General features: G+C 32.5%; 2 protein-coding genes across 3 annotated transcripts; one reads left to right on the forward strand and one right to left on the reverse strand.

The window, feature by feature from the left end:
* Nucleotides 1-109: 109 nt before the first annotated feature.
* On the forward strand, nt 110-957 carry LOC138139950 (protein KRTCAP2 homolog). Its single transcript, XM_069060569.1, has 4 exons — nt 110-266; nt 335-553; nt 607-673; nt 727-957. Exons 1-4 carry the CDS (start codon nt 263-265, stop codon nt 842-844), a joined length of 408 nt encoding a protein of 135 aa, XP_068916670.1. The 5' UTR covers nt 110-262; the 3' UTR covers nt 845-957.
* Nucleotides 837-13,217, reverse strand: Klp31E (kinesin-like protein 31E). 2 transcript variants are annotated; one of them, XM_069060552.1, is made up of 7 exons: nt 11,857-13,217; nt 4,326-4,517; nt 4,012-4,273; nt 1,694-3,955; nt 1,484-1,638; nt 1,244-1,432; nt 837-1,171 (listed from the first exon to the last, which is right to left on the reverse strand). In XM_069060552.1, exons 1-7 carry the CDS (start codon nt 11,892-11,894, stop codon nt 1,159-1,161), a joined length of 3,111 nt encoding a protein of 1,036 aa, XP_068916653.1. In that variant the 5' UTR covers nt 11,895-13,217; the 3' UTR covers nt 837-1,158. The 2 variants fall into 2 exon arrangements, with proteins under 2 accessions (XP_068916653.1, XP_068916654.1); XM_069060553.1 differs by having other exon boundaries at nt 1,248-1,432; nt 11,857-13,215.
* Nucleotides 13,218-14,144: the final 927 nt, after the last annotated feature.

Consider the following 14,144-nt stretch of genomic DNA (forward strand, 5'->3'; position numbering starts at 1 on the left):
TATTTAGCATTGTGGGACCTGCTCAGCACGAAGATCAAAGGAATTTACCCCTCTTTGTCCTTACTACGATCCAAAAAAAATCTGTAAAACTCAAAATTTCTTATTTTTGCCGCCCGGTCCGGTTGATACTTTAACCACATCCACCACGTTGACATTTGTGACGTAAAATTTTGACAGTTCTCGAAGATAACCAACAAATAACAAATTGGTAACGTCTTCAATTTAGTACCGGTTCGCCAGCCGAAAAGCAAAAACGGTTAAAATGAGTAAGATATTTTATTTCTAATCTGTGTAACATTAGGTAATTCACGATTTTTTACAAATGTTCTTTTAGCCGTAACAACGGGAATTTCCTTCATGTTGGCTTCAATCAGTTCAGTCTTGGTATTTTCTGGGATGCAAATGTATAAACCTTGGCTTAGTTCAACTCAGTTGCATACACTGTTAGGTGGCTATTTGGGATCAATATTTTTTATTTTGTGCCTGACAGCCGTAGGAAACTTGGAAACTTGTGTCTTTGGAAAATCTTTCCAAGTCAAAATTTTTCCAGAAGGTAATAATACATTTTTCCACATTCTCTTGTATATAACATTAATTGTCTTTTAGTTCTTTTCTGTCTACTTCTGGCTCTACTTACTTCTGCAACAGTCCACAGAGTATGTGCAACATCATGGTAATTCTGTTTTAAATTTAATACCTTCAATAACTTCTTTTTTTTATTTTTAGCCTTCTGATTTCTCTATGTGCTCTGTTTTACATGAACAAACACTCTCAAAAAGTCCATGCAGTGCAAGCTCCTTCAGTAACTGTACAAACAGGGAAAAAAAAGAAGAATGTTTCTTAAAATTTTGTGTATTTGATTTTTATTCAGTCATTTTTGTTGCATTTTTGTAATTTTTTCTACACACAATAACACAATTATTAAATTAAGTTTAAATAAATCCATAAAAAATTAAATACATATAAAATAATTAAAATACATAAATCTTCATAAAAATATTAACAACAGCATTAATGCAATTAATAGAAGCATAAAAATATAAACAAATAGACGATAACGTTTTGTAAAGTTGTTATTTGTAAAGACGCTTTTTACGAAGTTGGGGCATCTGGGCGGGACTGCATTTCTTAGCATTTGAAAGATATAATTATTAGATGTCATAAATTCAACCTGGAACAATTAAAAATAAAATAATGCTGATATCGTGATTTTTGTGACATCAAAAAGTGGCGAAAAGTATACCTACACTCTGAAGAACTGAATCGTGTTGCCGGAAAGGACCCACTTGGAACGTGTAATGTATTTGCATCTAACGACTGCGTCATGATAGGCTGTTGGTTTCGCATGCCAAAAAGCAACTCAGATGGTAAAGCAGTTCGCCTTCTAATTTTTAAGTAATTCGCTCGGACCTGAGCGTCGGACGTGGACAGTCTAAAAAAAAATAATTAGCGGGGTGTAGGAAAAAATTAGAAATAACTGTACTGCATATCAATGGGTGAGGCCGATCTGGATGACGCGTTGGAACTAGTGTTGGTGTTGCTCGATATGCTAGTCGTCAACTCTTTCGGGAATATTGGCATTTCGTTGTGAAGAATATGATCAAGCAGCTGGCCTTTCACCTGATTATCTTGTTTTATCTAGAAATAAATATAGTAGTAATAAACGGACCACTTTATATATAATTCTAATTACTTCAGCGACTGTTGCTTCACTGTGTTTTAACTTGGCATCTTTTTGCGCAACCGTATGACTTTGACTTAGTATCATGTTGTACAACTTTTGAATAAGATATTTGGCTTCATTTATATCACATACTGTATCTATAATGTTTTGTAAGTGGGCACTTTCGTTAGTATCTTGCGCCTCTTCAAATGCAATCACATTGTGTTGGATCTCACTAATAGTTTTTTGTACATAATTAATATTTTCCTTTATATCTTCGATATAACCATCTAACTGCGCGAGGTCTTCGTTCCTCTCAATTGCTTGTCCCCTCGATTCTTTCAACATTTCCAATTCCTGACCCAAAGCTTCTCGTTTCTCGAGGAAATGCTCCATTCGTACTTCTTGTTCGACCAGACCCCTCTTACTCAAAGCAATATTGTTGATAGAACTTTCCACCTTGAACCACTTCTGCTTGGCACTTCGTTCTGAAAAAGCTCGAATACGTCCCGAAGATGTAAAGTGACCTCTTTGATTTCTCCTCAAGACAGACACCTCCTCTTGTTTGCGTTTCAACACTTGATCTTTCAGTCTTCGCTCGGCTTCCATCGTTCTAATCATGTTCGCATTCTTCCGAGTCTCTTTCCTTAATTGCGCTATTTCTCGTACTCTACGCAACTCCGATTCTTTGTGTTTTTGGGATTCCTCTTTCATTTTATTGATAAGTTTCACTTTGGCTCTCTTCATCTCAAGTAACTCGTTCTTGTATGATTTCAGCTGGTTGTCTCGTTGACTCTGACTTCTCAGCAGTTGTTCGTGCTCCTTTTTAGCCGCCTGCAGTTTCTTCATCTCTTTCTGCATATCTGACAATTTTTTCGTGTACTCGTCTTTGATTTTCTTTATTTTATCCGACGGCTCTGGACTAGCACTGTAAGAGTGCAACACTTTGTCGCGTTCTTCTTGGGTGTTTTTGATTCGCACTTGTAGCTGAACCAGTTTTTCTTCGTAATGGTGCCGCATCGTTTGCAGCCGCCTTTGTGTTAATTCTAATTCATCGATCAGTTTTTGTTTCATATCGATATCGTTGGTGAGAGTGATCAGTTCGTCTTTCATTTCCGTTTGATCGTCTTTATTTTCACTTTCACTGTCGAAGTCGTTATCACTATCAATTTCATTGTAATTCTCAATTTCTGATGAGTTCTGAATTTTCTCTAAAATCTCTTTTTCGCGTTGCAGTTCCTTCTTGGCTTCTTGAATTAGTGTTAAATTTTCGTCAAAGTGAATCGCCGAGATATTCTGTTGGTACGATCCCTGCAGTCTGTTCACTTGTTTACGCAACTGTTCGCATATGCTATTCGACTCCATCAATTTTGCAGTGAGCTCTTCGATTTCTTTAAGATAAGCTTGAACCATGCACGCAACATCATTATCGCTTCCGCTGCTAATCCACGCTCCTGTAGCTTTTTCTGTCAAAAGATTGGTGTTTTTCAGCTTTAAGGCGTCGATTGTATCTTGCATGGCTTTGACTCGAGTCCTGAGATTATTGACTTCACTTTGGAGCATGTTATTTTCATAAAACATGTCATTAATCATCACAGTACCATCCTCCTTGACCATGCGTTTGCCTTGTTTGTACTCGACCAACTCTAACTGTAACTGCGCTATTTGTTGTTTTAACTGTGCAATAGTCTTGGAACTCTTATCTTGATTAATAAATATTTTATTTTTGATATTTCTTGCTCTGTTGGCATATCTTAACGTGTTTAAAGTTTCCATAAAATCCCTATCACTCGGACTTACACAAGCGATCATCACAGTTTGACTGTTACCCCCAAGACTATCTTGTAATAATCGAGTTAATTTAGAATCTCTATAAGGAATATGTAGCGCTCTTTTTGATTTATCCCCCAGAGCTGATATTACATTACCCAAAGCTAACAAACCACAATTAATAGAGATTCCTTCTTTAGCCCGTTCTCCTGTAGCACCGGTCCTTTTAAGTCGTTCAGAACCCGCCAAATCGACAAAGTGAAATTTCGCTGTGAGTGTTTCAAATTCGTTTGTCTCGGTGTTATCATTCGAAGGCACAATTCGTTGTTGTTTTACGTGTAACGTAAAAATTGCATGAGATCTGGAAGACTGGATGTTCATTTGGGTGCTTGCCGTTGTCCTAGAAAGGGCCCCCGACCGTAAACATTGCAATGCTTCTTCAGTCGAAGTTACGGTCTGAAATGTTATACCCGTCACTTGGATGCCTCCATATGCGTCCCCGTGAATCTTAAAAATTCTATCCTGCAACAGGACAACATACAATAACAAACAAAACAAAAACGACCGTACCGACTTACTTTACTACAGGAAGGATTTAACAGATCGATTACATCTTCATTATATAATTCCATAAACTGTGCTGTCACTTTAAATTCAGGTGCCATTACTCCGGTTTCTTGAGCTTTATTTATTCGGTTGTGGATGGCATCGAAGAGATGATGGATAGCTCGGGGAATAATTCCAACTTGTCCTTGTTGTATCTCAACATCAAATCCTGAGCCCATGGTGTACGTTTTCCCCGAGCCCGTTTGACCATACGCCAATACAGTTGCGTTATACCTAATACGACAACAATGTCAATAACTTATTTACAAATCGAGCAGGCACCCACCCTTCCAAGGAGGAATCAACCAAAGATGCAACACAGGTTTCATAAACTACATCTTGATTGGCGTCGGTATCAAAGACGTAATCGTATGAAAATGATTTATCGTTTCCCAGAATAACCTGGGGCTCCCCCGGAGTGACAGATGTACAAATGTCACACATGTCGATGATTTCTCGGGGAGTTTGCGGTCGAATCCTACAAAACGCAATTCAGAAAACTTTCAACATTTTCCCAACAAAAATTCTCAATTGAGTTAACATTGATGCAATGATGGTAAATGTATTTATAATGTTTCGATTCACAATGAGATGACCTCAGCTAAATAAACAAAACGCCAAAGCAAGACGAACAAATTGTTGATTTAAAATATTCAGCAATTATGTAGGCATTTGTAAATTGTGTTACAAAATGATGCGTAAATATTTTGCAATTCAGTTGAGTCTCTTTTTTCAATATTTAAGTTTACGTGGGAAAATTAAAAAAAAAATGGTACGCGAAAACAGTAGGTAGGTACTATTGGGAGCACTTTAGGTGCTAGACGGATTAATAACCTCATTTTAGTATCTACTATTGTCACATGTCATTTTGCCAAATTGCATTAATCAATCCTGAAAAGTTGCATGTGCTTAGATGTGATTTTCTGAAAACTGAACAGTCTTTTATTAAACTTTGGAAATCAATATATAATTAATATGTAAAATAATTGTGCATAATTGTGACAGTTTATTTTGAAGCTCAGTCAAAATTAATTATGTATTATGACATTTATGACAATAAAGCTTCGATTACATTGGGTTTTTTTAAATGACATATAAATTGCTGCCCGAAATTCCATACTCCCAATAGTCCTTCTTTTCATATTTGTCTAAAAATAAGTTGCAACATTTTTTATCTTTACATATCTTCTGTTCGTGAAAACAAGAAGTCACTAAAAATAAGAAACCTGATTTTAAAATGTGGAATATATTTGGTTGTTAATTTTGTTATTATGCACATGAAAAGGTGATGATGATGAAGATTAGGAGTAATTTACACCATTTCTGTATTTTACTTGATCCGAAATTGCATTTGGCCTTTTTGAAGTACTTAATGAAAATTTTAGGTGTCAATACTATGATCAATTAGATAACTTTTCACAAAAAAATATTTAATCAAGTAGTTCAAGGTTAACTATGCAGAAAACACAATGACCTTCGTTTTGTTTAATGCATAAATAACAACGAAGGTTTCAACTCTACACCTTATGTCATAGGAGAGATAATTAAAAAAGGTAACGTAATAACGTACACATGATATAAGTAGAGGAAGCCGTAACAAGACAATCCAGTATTCTTACGTTGTACCAAGTATCTGAGTATCGGTGTGGCTTTTTAAAATGTTAATATATGTACTTATCCAAACAGCTTAAATTAAATATTATCTAATCCAACAATATTATATAATAAATATTTGACGTCTATCTTACTGTTGTTATGTTGGTTCAAAATATTTGCTGATTAAATTTATACAGTGGCTGCAATTGAGTAAGGGTAAACAACGGTCTGTTATATAGGAAATGACAGAAAACAATGTTCCATTTTGTTTTGCTCCTCTGAGGTGGAAGCCAAGATTACATACAAAAATTCCGGTTACAACAACCAGTCTGAAACTAAAAGTTGTCAACTGAGTTCAACGACTGTCTACACTATAGTAATAGTTGGATAAAAAACTTTACATTTCTTGACACTAATTATTTTAATACATTTATGGGATAAAAATGAGAATTAGTGTCATCTTGTCAATTTAACGTGCACGGAAAACTATAGAAATCGGTAACAACCGACATAATTATTGTTTGCCAACCTGCAAAAAATAAAAAATATTTTTATGGGATCGAGTAAGAGGCGTTCATAGATGTTAATGACGTTAAAATGACAAGTTTCTTAATACCCACACTTTTTTCTTAAAAATGAGACAATAAAACAAGTTTCCACCTACATCAACACTGACGCGGAATTTTACCTGTAATTATTATTCCATAACTTGACACCTATCTGAAGTCATCGCAAATAAAAGATAGAACATGTGGTTTTGTACCATTCATTGACAACAATTACATTTTATTTAATGCTCAGAGTCAAGTAAATCTGTCAATAAAATTATTTTTATTTTAGTATTATCTTCAAACATGATATTTCGTGTCCTAGACCGCACGCTTTAATTTTATTTAACAATTAAATTAATTTTAAGTAGGACGTTTCAAATCAGACGAAGTTGATGGACCCCATACGTAGACAGTAGAGACAACATTTTGTTTTTTAGATAGGTATAATAAAATCGTGTGGTTGGAATAGTATTTTTTATTTAAAAAAATATATACAAAAAAGAAAATTAGACAGTATCTTGTTTCATCATCTACTTTCACTCAATTTACTTTTTTCAAATCATAGTATTATTACATTGTATTTAGAATGGCATAGCTGAACAGCTGAATGAAGCTCCGACTTGACTTTCAGTTTCAGTTCAACGCAATTTCAGGGACGTTTTAAGGTGACGACATACCCAGCGGGCACAGGGGCCTCCAAATCAACGAAACTAGTAAAACACATTTTTTATTACATTAAAAAAAGGCCACAAGTGCAGTTTTGTACAACATAATTAAAAAGAAATCTCTGCAATTCGTTGTAGAAAAAATAATAGTTATATTTGATTCAATTTTAGGTGTCCACAGTTTTTGGAAGTTATTTTTTTTTATGGTTGATTTTTATTGTGGCCAAGGGCTTCAAATTTGCTTAAAGTGTCCCTGGCGCAGTTACTTAACGTTCTTTTGTTGATATTTATCTTTCGAACAAAATAATGTCTTATATGATCTAGTCTGCGATATTATTTCTGTCATTGAACATTTTAATCATTGCAAAATGCTGGTTAATTCGTTATAACGGAAGGTTGAATAAAACAGAATATCCGGTTTCCGTTTCAAGCTGTTTAAGACCATTACTAAAACATAAATAAACATATGTTTACCAATAAATATAAAGCTAATATTTGAAAACATAAAGATCAAACAGCCGACTCTTCAAAATTTACAACGCTGACTGGAGGCAGTAAGCAATACACAATTAAAATAAATTTAGCGGTCGCCTTTTATTCTAATTTCTGGCATTTTGCAACCGTTCCGGTGTGTTGCTTTTGGGCCGTTGCCCTTTCCAAAGATCATCATTATCGATTTGAAAGTCCACTTGATGTAATCGAAGAGGTGTACATTATTAATTTGTAAGGTTCATATCACTGGTGTTAATAATTCACATCATTTCCCATTTATTATTAATTAACGAGATGTTTTTTAGAGCGAACAAATCTATTTCCCCCATCATTAATTCTAAAGCTGTTCACAGTTGCTCACCGTTCAATGAGAATTTCGTAAAATACATGGTCATGTACTTACACTTGTACACACAAAAGGTTGGTCAAGGTTAGCGTATCTGTTGACATTTTTAATTCACAAAGCTTTTAAAAAACAACGTCCTGTTCTCGTCACTATTGTTTTATCGCTACACGCAGAAACAACATTTTAAATAATTTAAAGACCATCACTGGTTTCCCAAAATCTAAAATTATGACAAAATATTAAACCCGATTGTTTCAGAACTCAAAGCTGTTGACATTGCCATAATCGTTAGCTACGTGAGATCCATAGTAGTTAAGTATCTTGTCAAAGCAAATTTGGAATTTTTTTAAGAATTCCACTATCAAAATTCTCCGTGAATTTTATTATCCAAAAACTGGTCACCAACAAAAAATTCACCTATATAAGTTGATAAAAATATTTAGGAACTTATTATTATTCGCGTTTAGGTATTTAACCAATAATAGGTGAATAGTATTAGTAATGACATTGTTTATTTATTATTACTTCATCTAATGGATCTCTCTTCAATTTTGCAAACACTTAAAGTTTTTTATGCAAAAACAAGATGCAAATGAGATATTTACTGTTAGACTTGAACATGCAAAAGTTGATTTGGAAGTAAAATAATTTAAAACACCAACACGAATGACGCAAAAGTAAATCTCTGCCGCCTGCAAGCTCTTGAACAAGATATTTTAGAAAAATGAGACAATCACTTTGAAAATATTAGATCTTTTATGCTAAAATATGCGATCATATTCATGTAAAGTCTACAGACAGACACACCTATACAGGGTGAAATCCATATAACGGGTGACTATTAAAATTTTCACTTGGAGTTGGCTTTGAACGAGTTTTTATTTTTTCTGTTACTTTAGACACACGCAAGAACGAACGACAAATGTCAGTCAGTACAATTGAAACATAACCAAATTAAGAGAAAAAAACATTTATTGAAATGTCAAACTTGTCAGTGTCTAAGGTGCAATGGAAAACAAAGAATGATCCATAGCCAACCCTGAGTGAAAATTTTAATAGTCACACGTTACATTAGAATATTAAAACCCTAGGATCTTCAGACCATTTGTGAAAATCACGTGTATTCAGTTTTGCACTATACTTCCGCATGAGGGCAGAAATGGCATAAAAGTTGAGAATAGTAAAATTAAAAAGTTATCGAGTGCAACGCAAAAAAGATGCCAATTTAATGTGTTTTTGGGAAATTTCATTGATAGTAAGGTTTTGTGACTCTGTTTTTAAAGCGTTTCTCCAGAAGCGTCTCGTTCGGGATAGGTTAAATTGGACTTTATGAAATTTAAAATGTTTAAGCCATGGACCTACTCTCGTGTCAAAAATGGATTACTCCCTAGGATTTAGGGATATTCGTTACTAGGTTGCCATAAATTTGGTTAGGTTGGAGGCTATGTGGTTTCTGGTGACAAACAAAAGATATCCCAAAAATGTAAGACAGCAAATTAATTGTAACAGTTGCAAATGACTAATTTCTCGCTAAGTGATAGATGATTTTTCGTTTCACAATCAATTTTGGTAACTGGTGGCATATTTATTTGGATTTAATCTCTCAATTCAGAGTAACCAACCTTAGGCATTCAAAATAACTTTTGAAAATTCTAGTTACACACAACATGAAAAACGTTATTTCCCTAAAAGTTCGAATTCTAGGGAGTAATCCATTTTTGACACGAGAGTAGTATTAGTACCTCCATGGTTTAACCAGATTTTCGGTTTATTCACTTATTGAAGATACTGTGGTTCATATATTACGATGCATTTCAATTTCACCCTGTACATTAGTGAAATTCATATTTATAATATAATTAATATAACATATATCATTTTATAACCTGTCTATAAATTTAAATTTATTTCAAATGCTAAAATTCTTTCAGTTCGGTCCTTTTTTTCCTTGCTTGCTTTACCTACGTAGGTACTCAGAACAAAATTTTCCATACTTGTGACTATCGATTTTAAACCAGGTATTTAAAATTTCGGTATTTAAAGTCCATTCAAAAAACATCTGGACTGTCAAAATCAAAATTGCAGTTGTTAGGTTGGTTAAATCACTAGTTATTTTTATATTGCCCGGTAGGTATCTATAATTTTTTTGATTTTTCAAACTATTCATTTGTTTAAATTGACATTGTCAAATAAATTGCAAAATTATTTAAGTATGTTTTGTAAAAAGGTTAAAATGGAAAGTTCAAAACGAACTAAGGTGGTTCTATTGGCGCGAGAGAAGAGAGCAAATTATTATATTATAAAGCCATACCTCCAACTAAAAACGTTTCTGATTTTAACCCAACTAGTGGTGAAACAGCATCTTGTATTATGAAAATGAAAACCTAATTAAAGCTTATTAAGGATGTTTTTAGCGGAATCTGACTCAGATAAGGTATGGGAAGCGATTTTCAATTTTGGTTGTTTAGTTTGTTATCTGTTTTCAGTTTGTCGTGTGTCACCTTCTCTTTTTCTTTGTGTTTTTAATAAACTTGATGAAATTGCTCCAGTTCTTTTAGTTTCTGCATTTCGCTTCAAGTGTTCAAAACCTTTTTAGTTCAATAATTAAAAAGGAAACATAACCTAAATATATTTTGTAACTAGATTTTGACGTGAGTACACTCTAGCGAAAATTTTTTATACCTAAGTACAGTCAAAACAAGCATTTTAGTTAAAATTTAATTTTGACAGTCCAGGAGTTTTTTGAATTTACGCTTTCATATTATGCATTCTTATTTTTAATTATTAACAATATTAAATGTTTAGACACTCTTTATTATTTTATCAAGACAAAAAAAAACAATACTATCACAAATGTTTAAAATGAGGTGAGATGCAACACAAAAGTTTTGATTTTCATATTTTAATATAAATGAGGAAAACATTCTTAAGCATGTCATCAAACTTCGACATTAAATCGCAGGACTTTTTTTTTAATCTAAACGAAATACCAAACATTCCTCACACTTTATAAAACAAATCTTTTAGCGTAGTTTTTCGTATTATTTGTCTTTTTAACCAGAGTTTTCATTAAATTTAATGTTCTACTTCCGTAATTTGACATCATAGGATTGATAGCAACAAATTCATAATCAATCAGGTCTATACTAAATCAGAAATGGTATTAAAAAAAAGTAATAGTGTTGTTTTTAAGAATATTTGAGTTTTCTACGTAAACAAGTACAATTCTAGTAGTGTGTGTGGGCGAGAAGCGAGAATTATTTTGCATTTCAGCAAATTATTACCTGTGATGTAGGTTTTTATTTAAGAATGTCGTTCAGATTTTAGATTTAGTAATGTCAGTAACTAAAAAACAGGGGGTCGGTCACGGGATCATAATTAATTCACCTACAAAACTGCTGCATGCATACAGCATTCCCCACTACAAGGAAGCGAAAAATACGCGCTCATCAATAAAAAGGTTTAGGTTGTCAATTTGGGAATTCGCTATCTGATAATTTTCATGTAATAAAAAATTATCACTACTATAAAAATTCTGTTTTGAGCCTTGATCACGGCAAAAGCACCAATCACGCACGTCAAAGAGAATATTTTGGAGATATCTTGGGGCAAATATTTTAGCAATATTTTCTGTTAACATAACTTAGAGAAAAAAGTTATCTTCAAATCAGCACAAATTATTTTGATTCATGTTAATAAATTTTATTACCACAAAGTGTAAAAATGTGTTCTTCAAGCGATAAAATTAAAATGTTGTTCAATTTCTCTTACAAATTTCTACTAATTTTTAACATCATTAGCATTGTCTGTCCCACGTAAGTTTTTATGTATTGATCATCTTATAACGCGTTTTTTCTGAGGATATTTACTGTGAAAATGAAGAATTGAAAAATTTGTTAAACGTTATAATTAAATCGCCCAAGCAAACAAAAAAAAGTTATTTAGATGCCTTTAATGTTATTTACAGTGGAAAATGATGCATCTATGCCTTTAAGATAAATAGCAGGAAATAAGGCACTAATGTCACAGACACAAAGTTAAATTTGTCTCTCTAAAAATAGTACACATAAAACACATGGAGTTAAGAGACACGAAAAAAAAAAGAAAAATAGACGATAAGGGCAATTATTTCGGTAGTGTTATTATTAATATTAATATTATTCTTACCTGACTGCAACCCGTACTGTTGTGTCATCTTGATCCATGATGTAAAAATGAACTAATAGTCACAAACTGATAGACATGTGTCTTGTACCACCTGCTTTAACACCTACCTCTATTTAAATACACAAAATAACACAGAAAGCAATAACGCAAATAATTCGGTGTATTGCTCACAAAAACACAACTTCTTTTTAAATTATTCACATCGAGGACACATTGTTTGTTTCATTGATATTATTATTATTATTAAAAAATTACATATAAATAAGAAAGTGAAAGTAACTTCCGAGCTTACAACAACATACTACTGTGGTGTGGATTAGAATAGAAGAGAAGAATAATATCGTGCTTTTCGCGTTGCTGCCTTCCATCTCCACCAAGGTAAATCTCTTCTTATGTTGCCGACGCAAATTTGTGACGTCACTAGTAAAATGTTCTAAATTTTGTAAGGTAATACAGAGCTGTAGTTAATTACATAATGGTCTATTAAAAAACATGGATCACTACAGGGTTAGACGAGATTTAAATTAATTTACTCGATTATAAAAAAGTAAATCTAGATGTAACAAGCTGAGATATTAAAGTTAAATAACAATATGTTCAAATATTACACTACATGTTTACTTGTGTTAAACTTTAGCTTTAATTTAATGTGATATTTATAAAAATAAAAGTTCTGATCCTACCCCCAAATTTTCTAAAACTAGGTTTTCTAAATTTTTAATTTATAAAAGGCATATTATTAGCTTCAAAGTGTTGTGGATGATTAGAGATAAAGTAAATGATAATAAAACAAGATTATCTATTGACCGACAGATAAAAACATAAAAATCGTCAAAATCAACAAGATATGATTATTTCAAATCACCTCTGTATATAACTTGGATAAGATTCTATTAAAATTATTTGCAACACAGTTTATAAAATTATAAAGTATATTATAGCTAGAGTGCGAACGTCTAATCGATATTTACTTTATTTACCTTAGTGGAAACAACGAAATCTAGTTCGTATAATATCGTGAATTGTCGGAGGCAAAAACAGGTGCTTAAAGAATTAATCCGAGGAAGAATAAGAAATAGCCGATAGAAGAGTACCTGATTAGAAGACAATATTGTTTTTGCAACACATTTATTTAATAAATCTATTCTTGGTAATTGTGAATAACTGATAAATCATCGAAACTGAATAGCGAACACTGAACTGCGTTTACGGTTGAGACAACAATGTAGGTGTATAGATATGATATAGTATACACCGGTTAGAGTTCGACAAGACACTTCAGCGCGTCCGAAACATTGATTTGTAAATGTTTGAGCATCTGTTATTTATGTTTTTCGGATGCGATTACATTAAAAATTCGTAAGGGTTAAAAAACTAATAAAACAAAGTACCTACCTAATTACATATTTGCACACCAATGTTAGGTACGACATGGTCAGTTATAGATTAAGTGGAACGCAGCAACGTACGTTGGGTTGCATACACACAAATAATTTTTAAAATTTATACTTGTTTCAGTAGAATTATGTAGTTTATCCAATTTGCTGTGAATTTTACGTTCCAAATTTTTAAAATACTAATTTCACATTTATCTTTTTATTTTGAACGGCCTTTTCAATTAAAAAAAAATTAGTTTGACACAATTTTACACGTGCGCAAGTGAATGAAAAAATACATTTTAATCTGGGTTAAGGACAATAACATGTTTTCACCCTAGTATTCGAAATAATAGCAAGTGTACTATTTCTTTTATGTTTCCATGTATGTGACTTCATACACGGACCTACTTACGCAAAATGAACTGATTCGAAATTTAAATCATGACACTTTGACAGATTGCTGTCAGTTTGAATTAAATACGTAAATTTAAGGTGCAAAGATTCAGTAACTAATTTCTACGATAAGATGCTGCAACTGACTTTATTTCAAACCCACTTTTAGGTATTTTTTATAAAATAAGAAAAGATTCTTGGATCCGTCCTATTATTTTTATTTTGTCGTAACAAACTCAAAATTTTCAAATAGTCGTTGTAACTACCACTAATTATGTTTATGAACATCTGTAAAACCTAAATCAACTTTAATATCAGTCATCAAGTACGTTATGCGTAAAATATATTTTTAAACGTTGGTACAGGAAATAGAATGATCCAGAATGATTATGACAACAAATAAATTTTATTTAACGTAAATTTATAGAACAGGACAATAAATTTTCGTTTATCCCGTTCAAAATCTACTGAAATAATCTATTGCACTTTTCGGATCACTCTACATAGATTAAAAAA

Source organism: Tenebrio molitor, chromosome X (assembly GCF_963966145.1).
Source record: "Tenebrio molitor chromosome X, icTenMoli1.1, whole genome shotgun sequence".
Taxonomy (NCBI): domain Eukaryota; kingdom Metazoa; phylum Arthropoda; class Insecta; order Coleoptera; family Tenebrionidae; genus Tenebrio; species Tenebrio molitor.

What these genes read in the sequence shown, in the direction of transcription:
- LOC138139950 (XM_069060569.1), top strand. An exon ending in AGTCAAAATTTTTCCAGAAG is followed by an intron (nt 554 to 606) that starts GTAATAATACAT and finishes ATTGTCTTTTAG; the next exon opens with TTCTTTTCTGTCTACTTCTG. An exon ending in AGAGTATGTGCAACATCATG is followed by an intron (nt 674 to 726) that starts GTAATTCTGTTT and finishes TTTTATTTTTAG; the next exon opens with CCTTCTGATTTCTCTATGTG.
- Klp31E (XM_069060552.1), bottom strand. Translation starts at nt 11,894, where the DNA reads ATGGATCAAGATGACACAACAGTACGGGTTGCAGTCAG. An exon ending in GTTGATTCCTCCTTGGAAGG is followed by an intron (nt 4,274 to 4,325) that starts GTGGGTGCCTGC and finishes TTGTCGTATTAG; the next exon opens with GTATAACGCAACTGTATTGG. An exon ending in GCCTCACCCATTGATATGCA is followed by an intron (nt 1,433 to 1,483) that starts GTACAGTTATTT and finishes ATTTTTTTTTAG; the next exon opens with ACTGTCCACGTCCGACGCTC.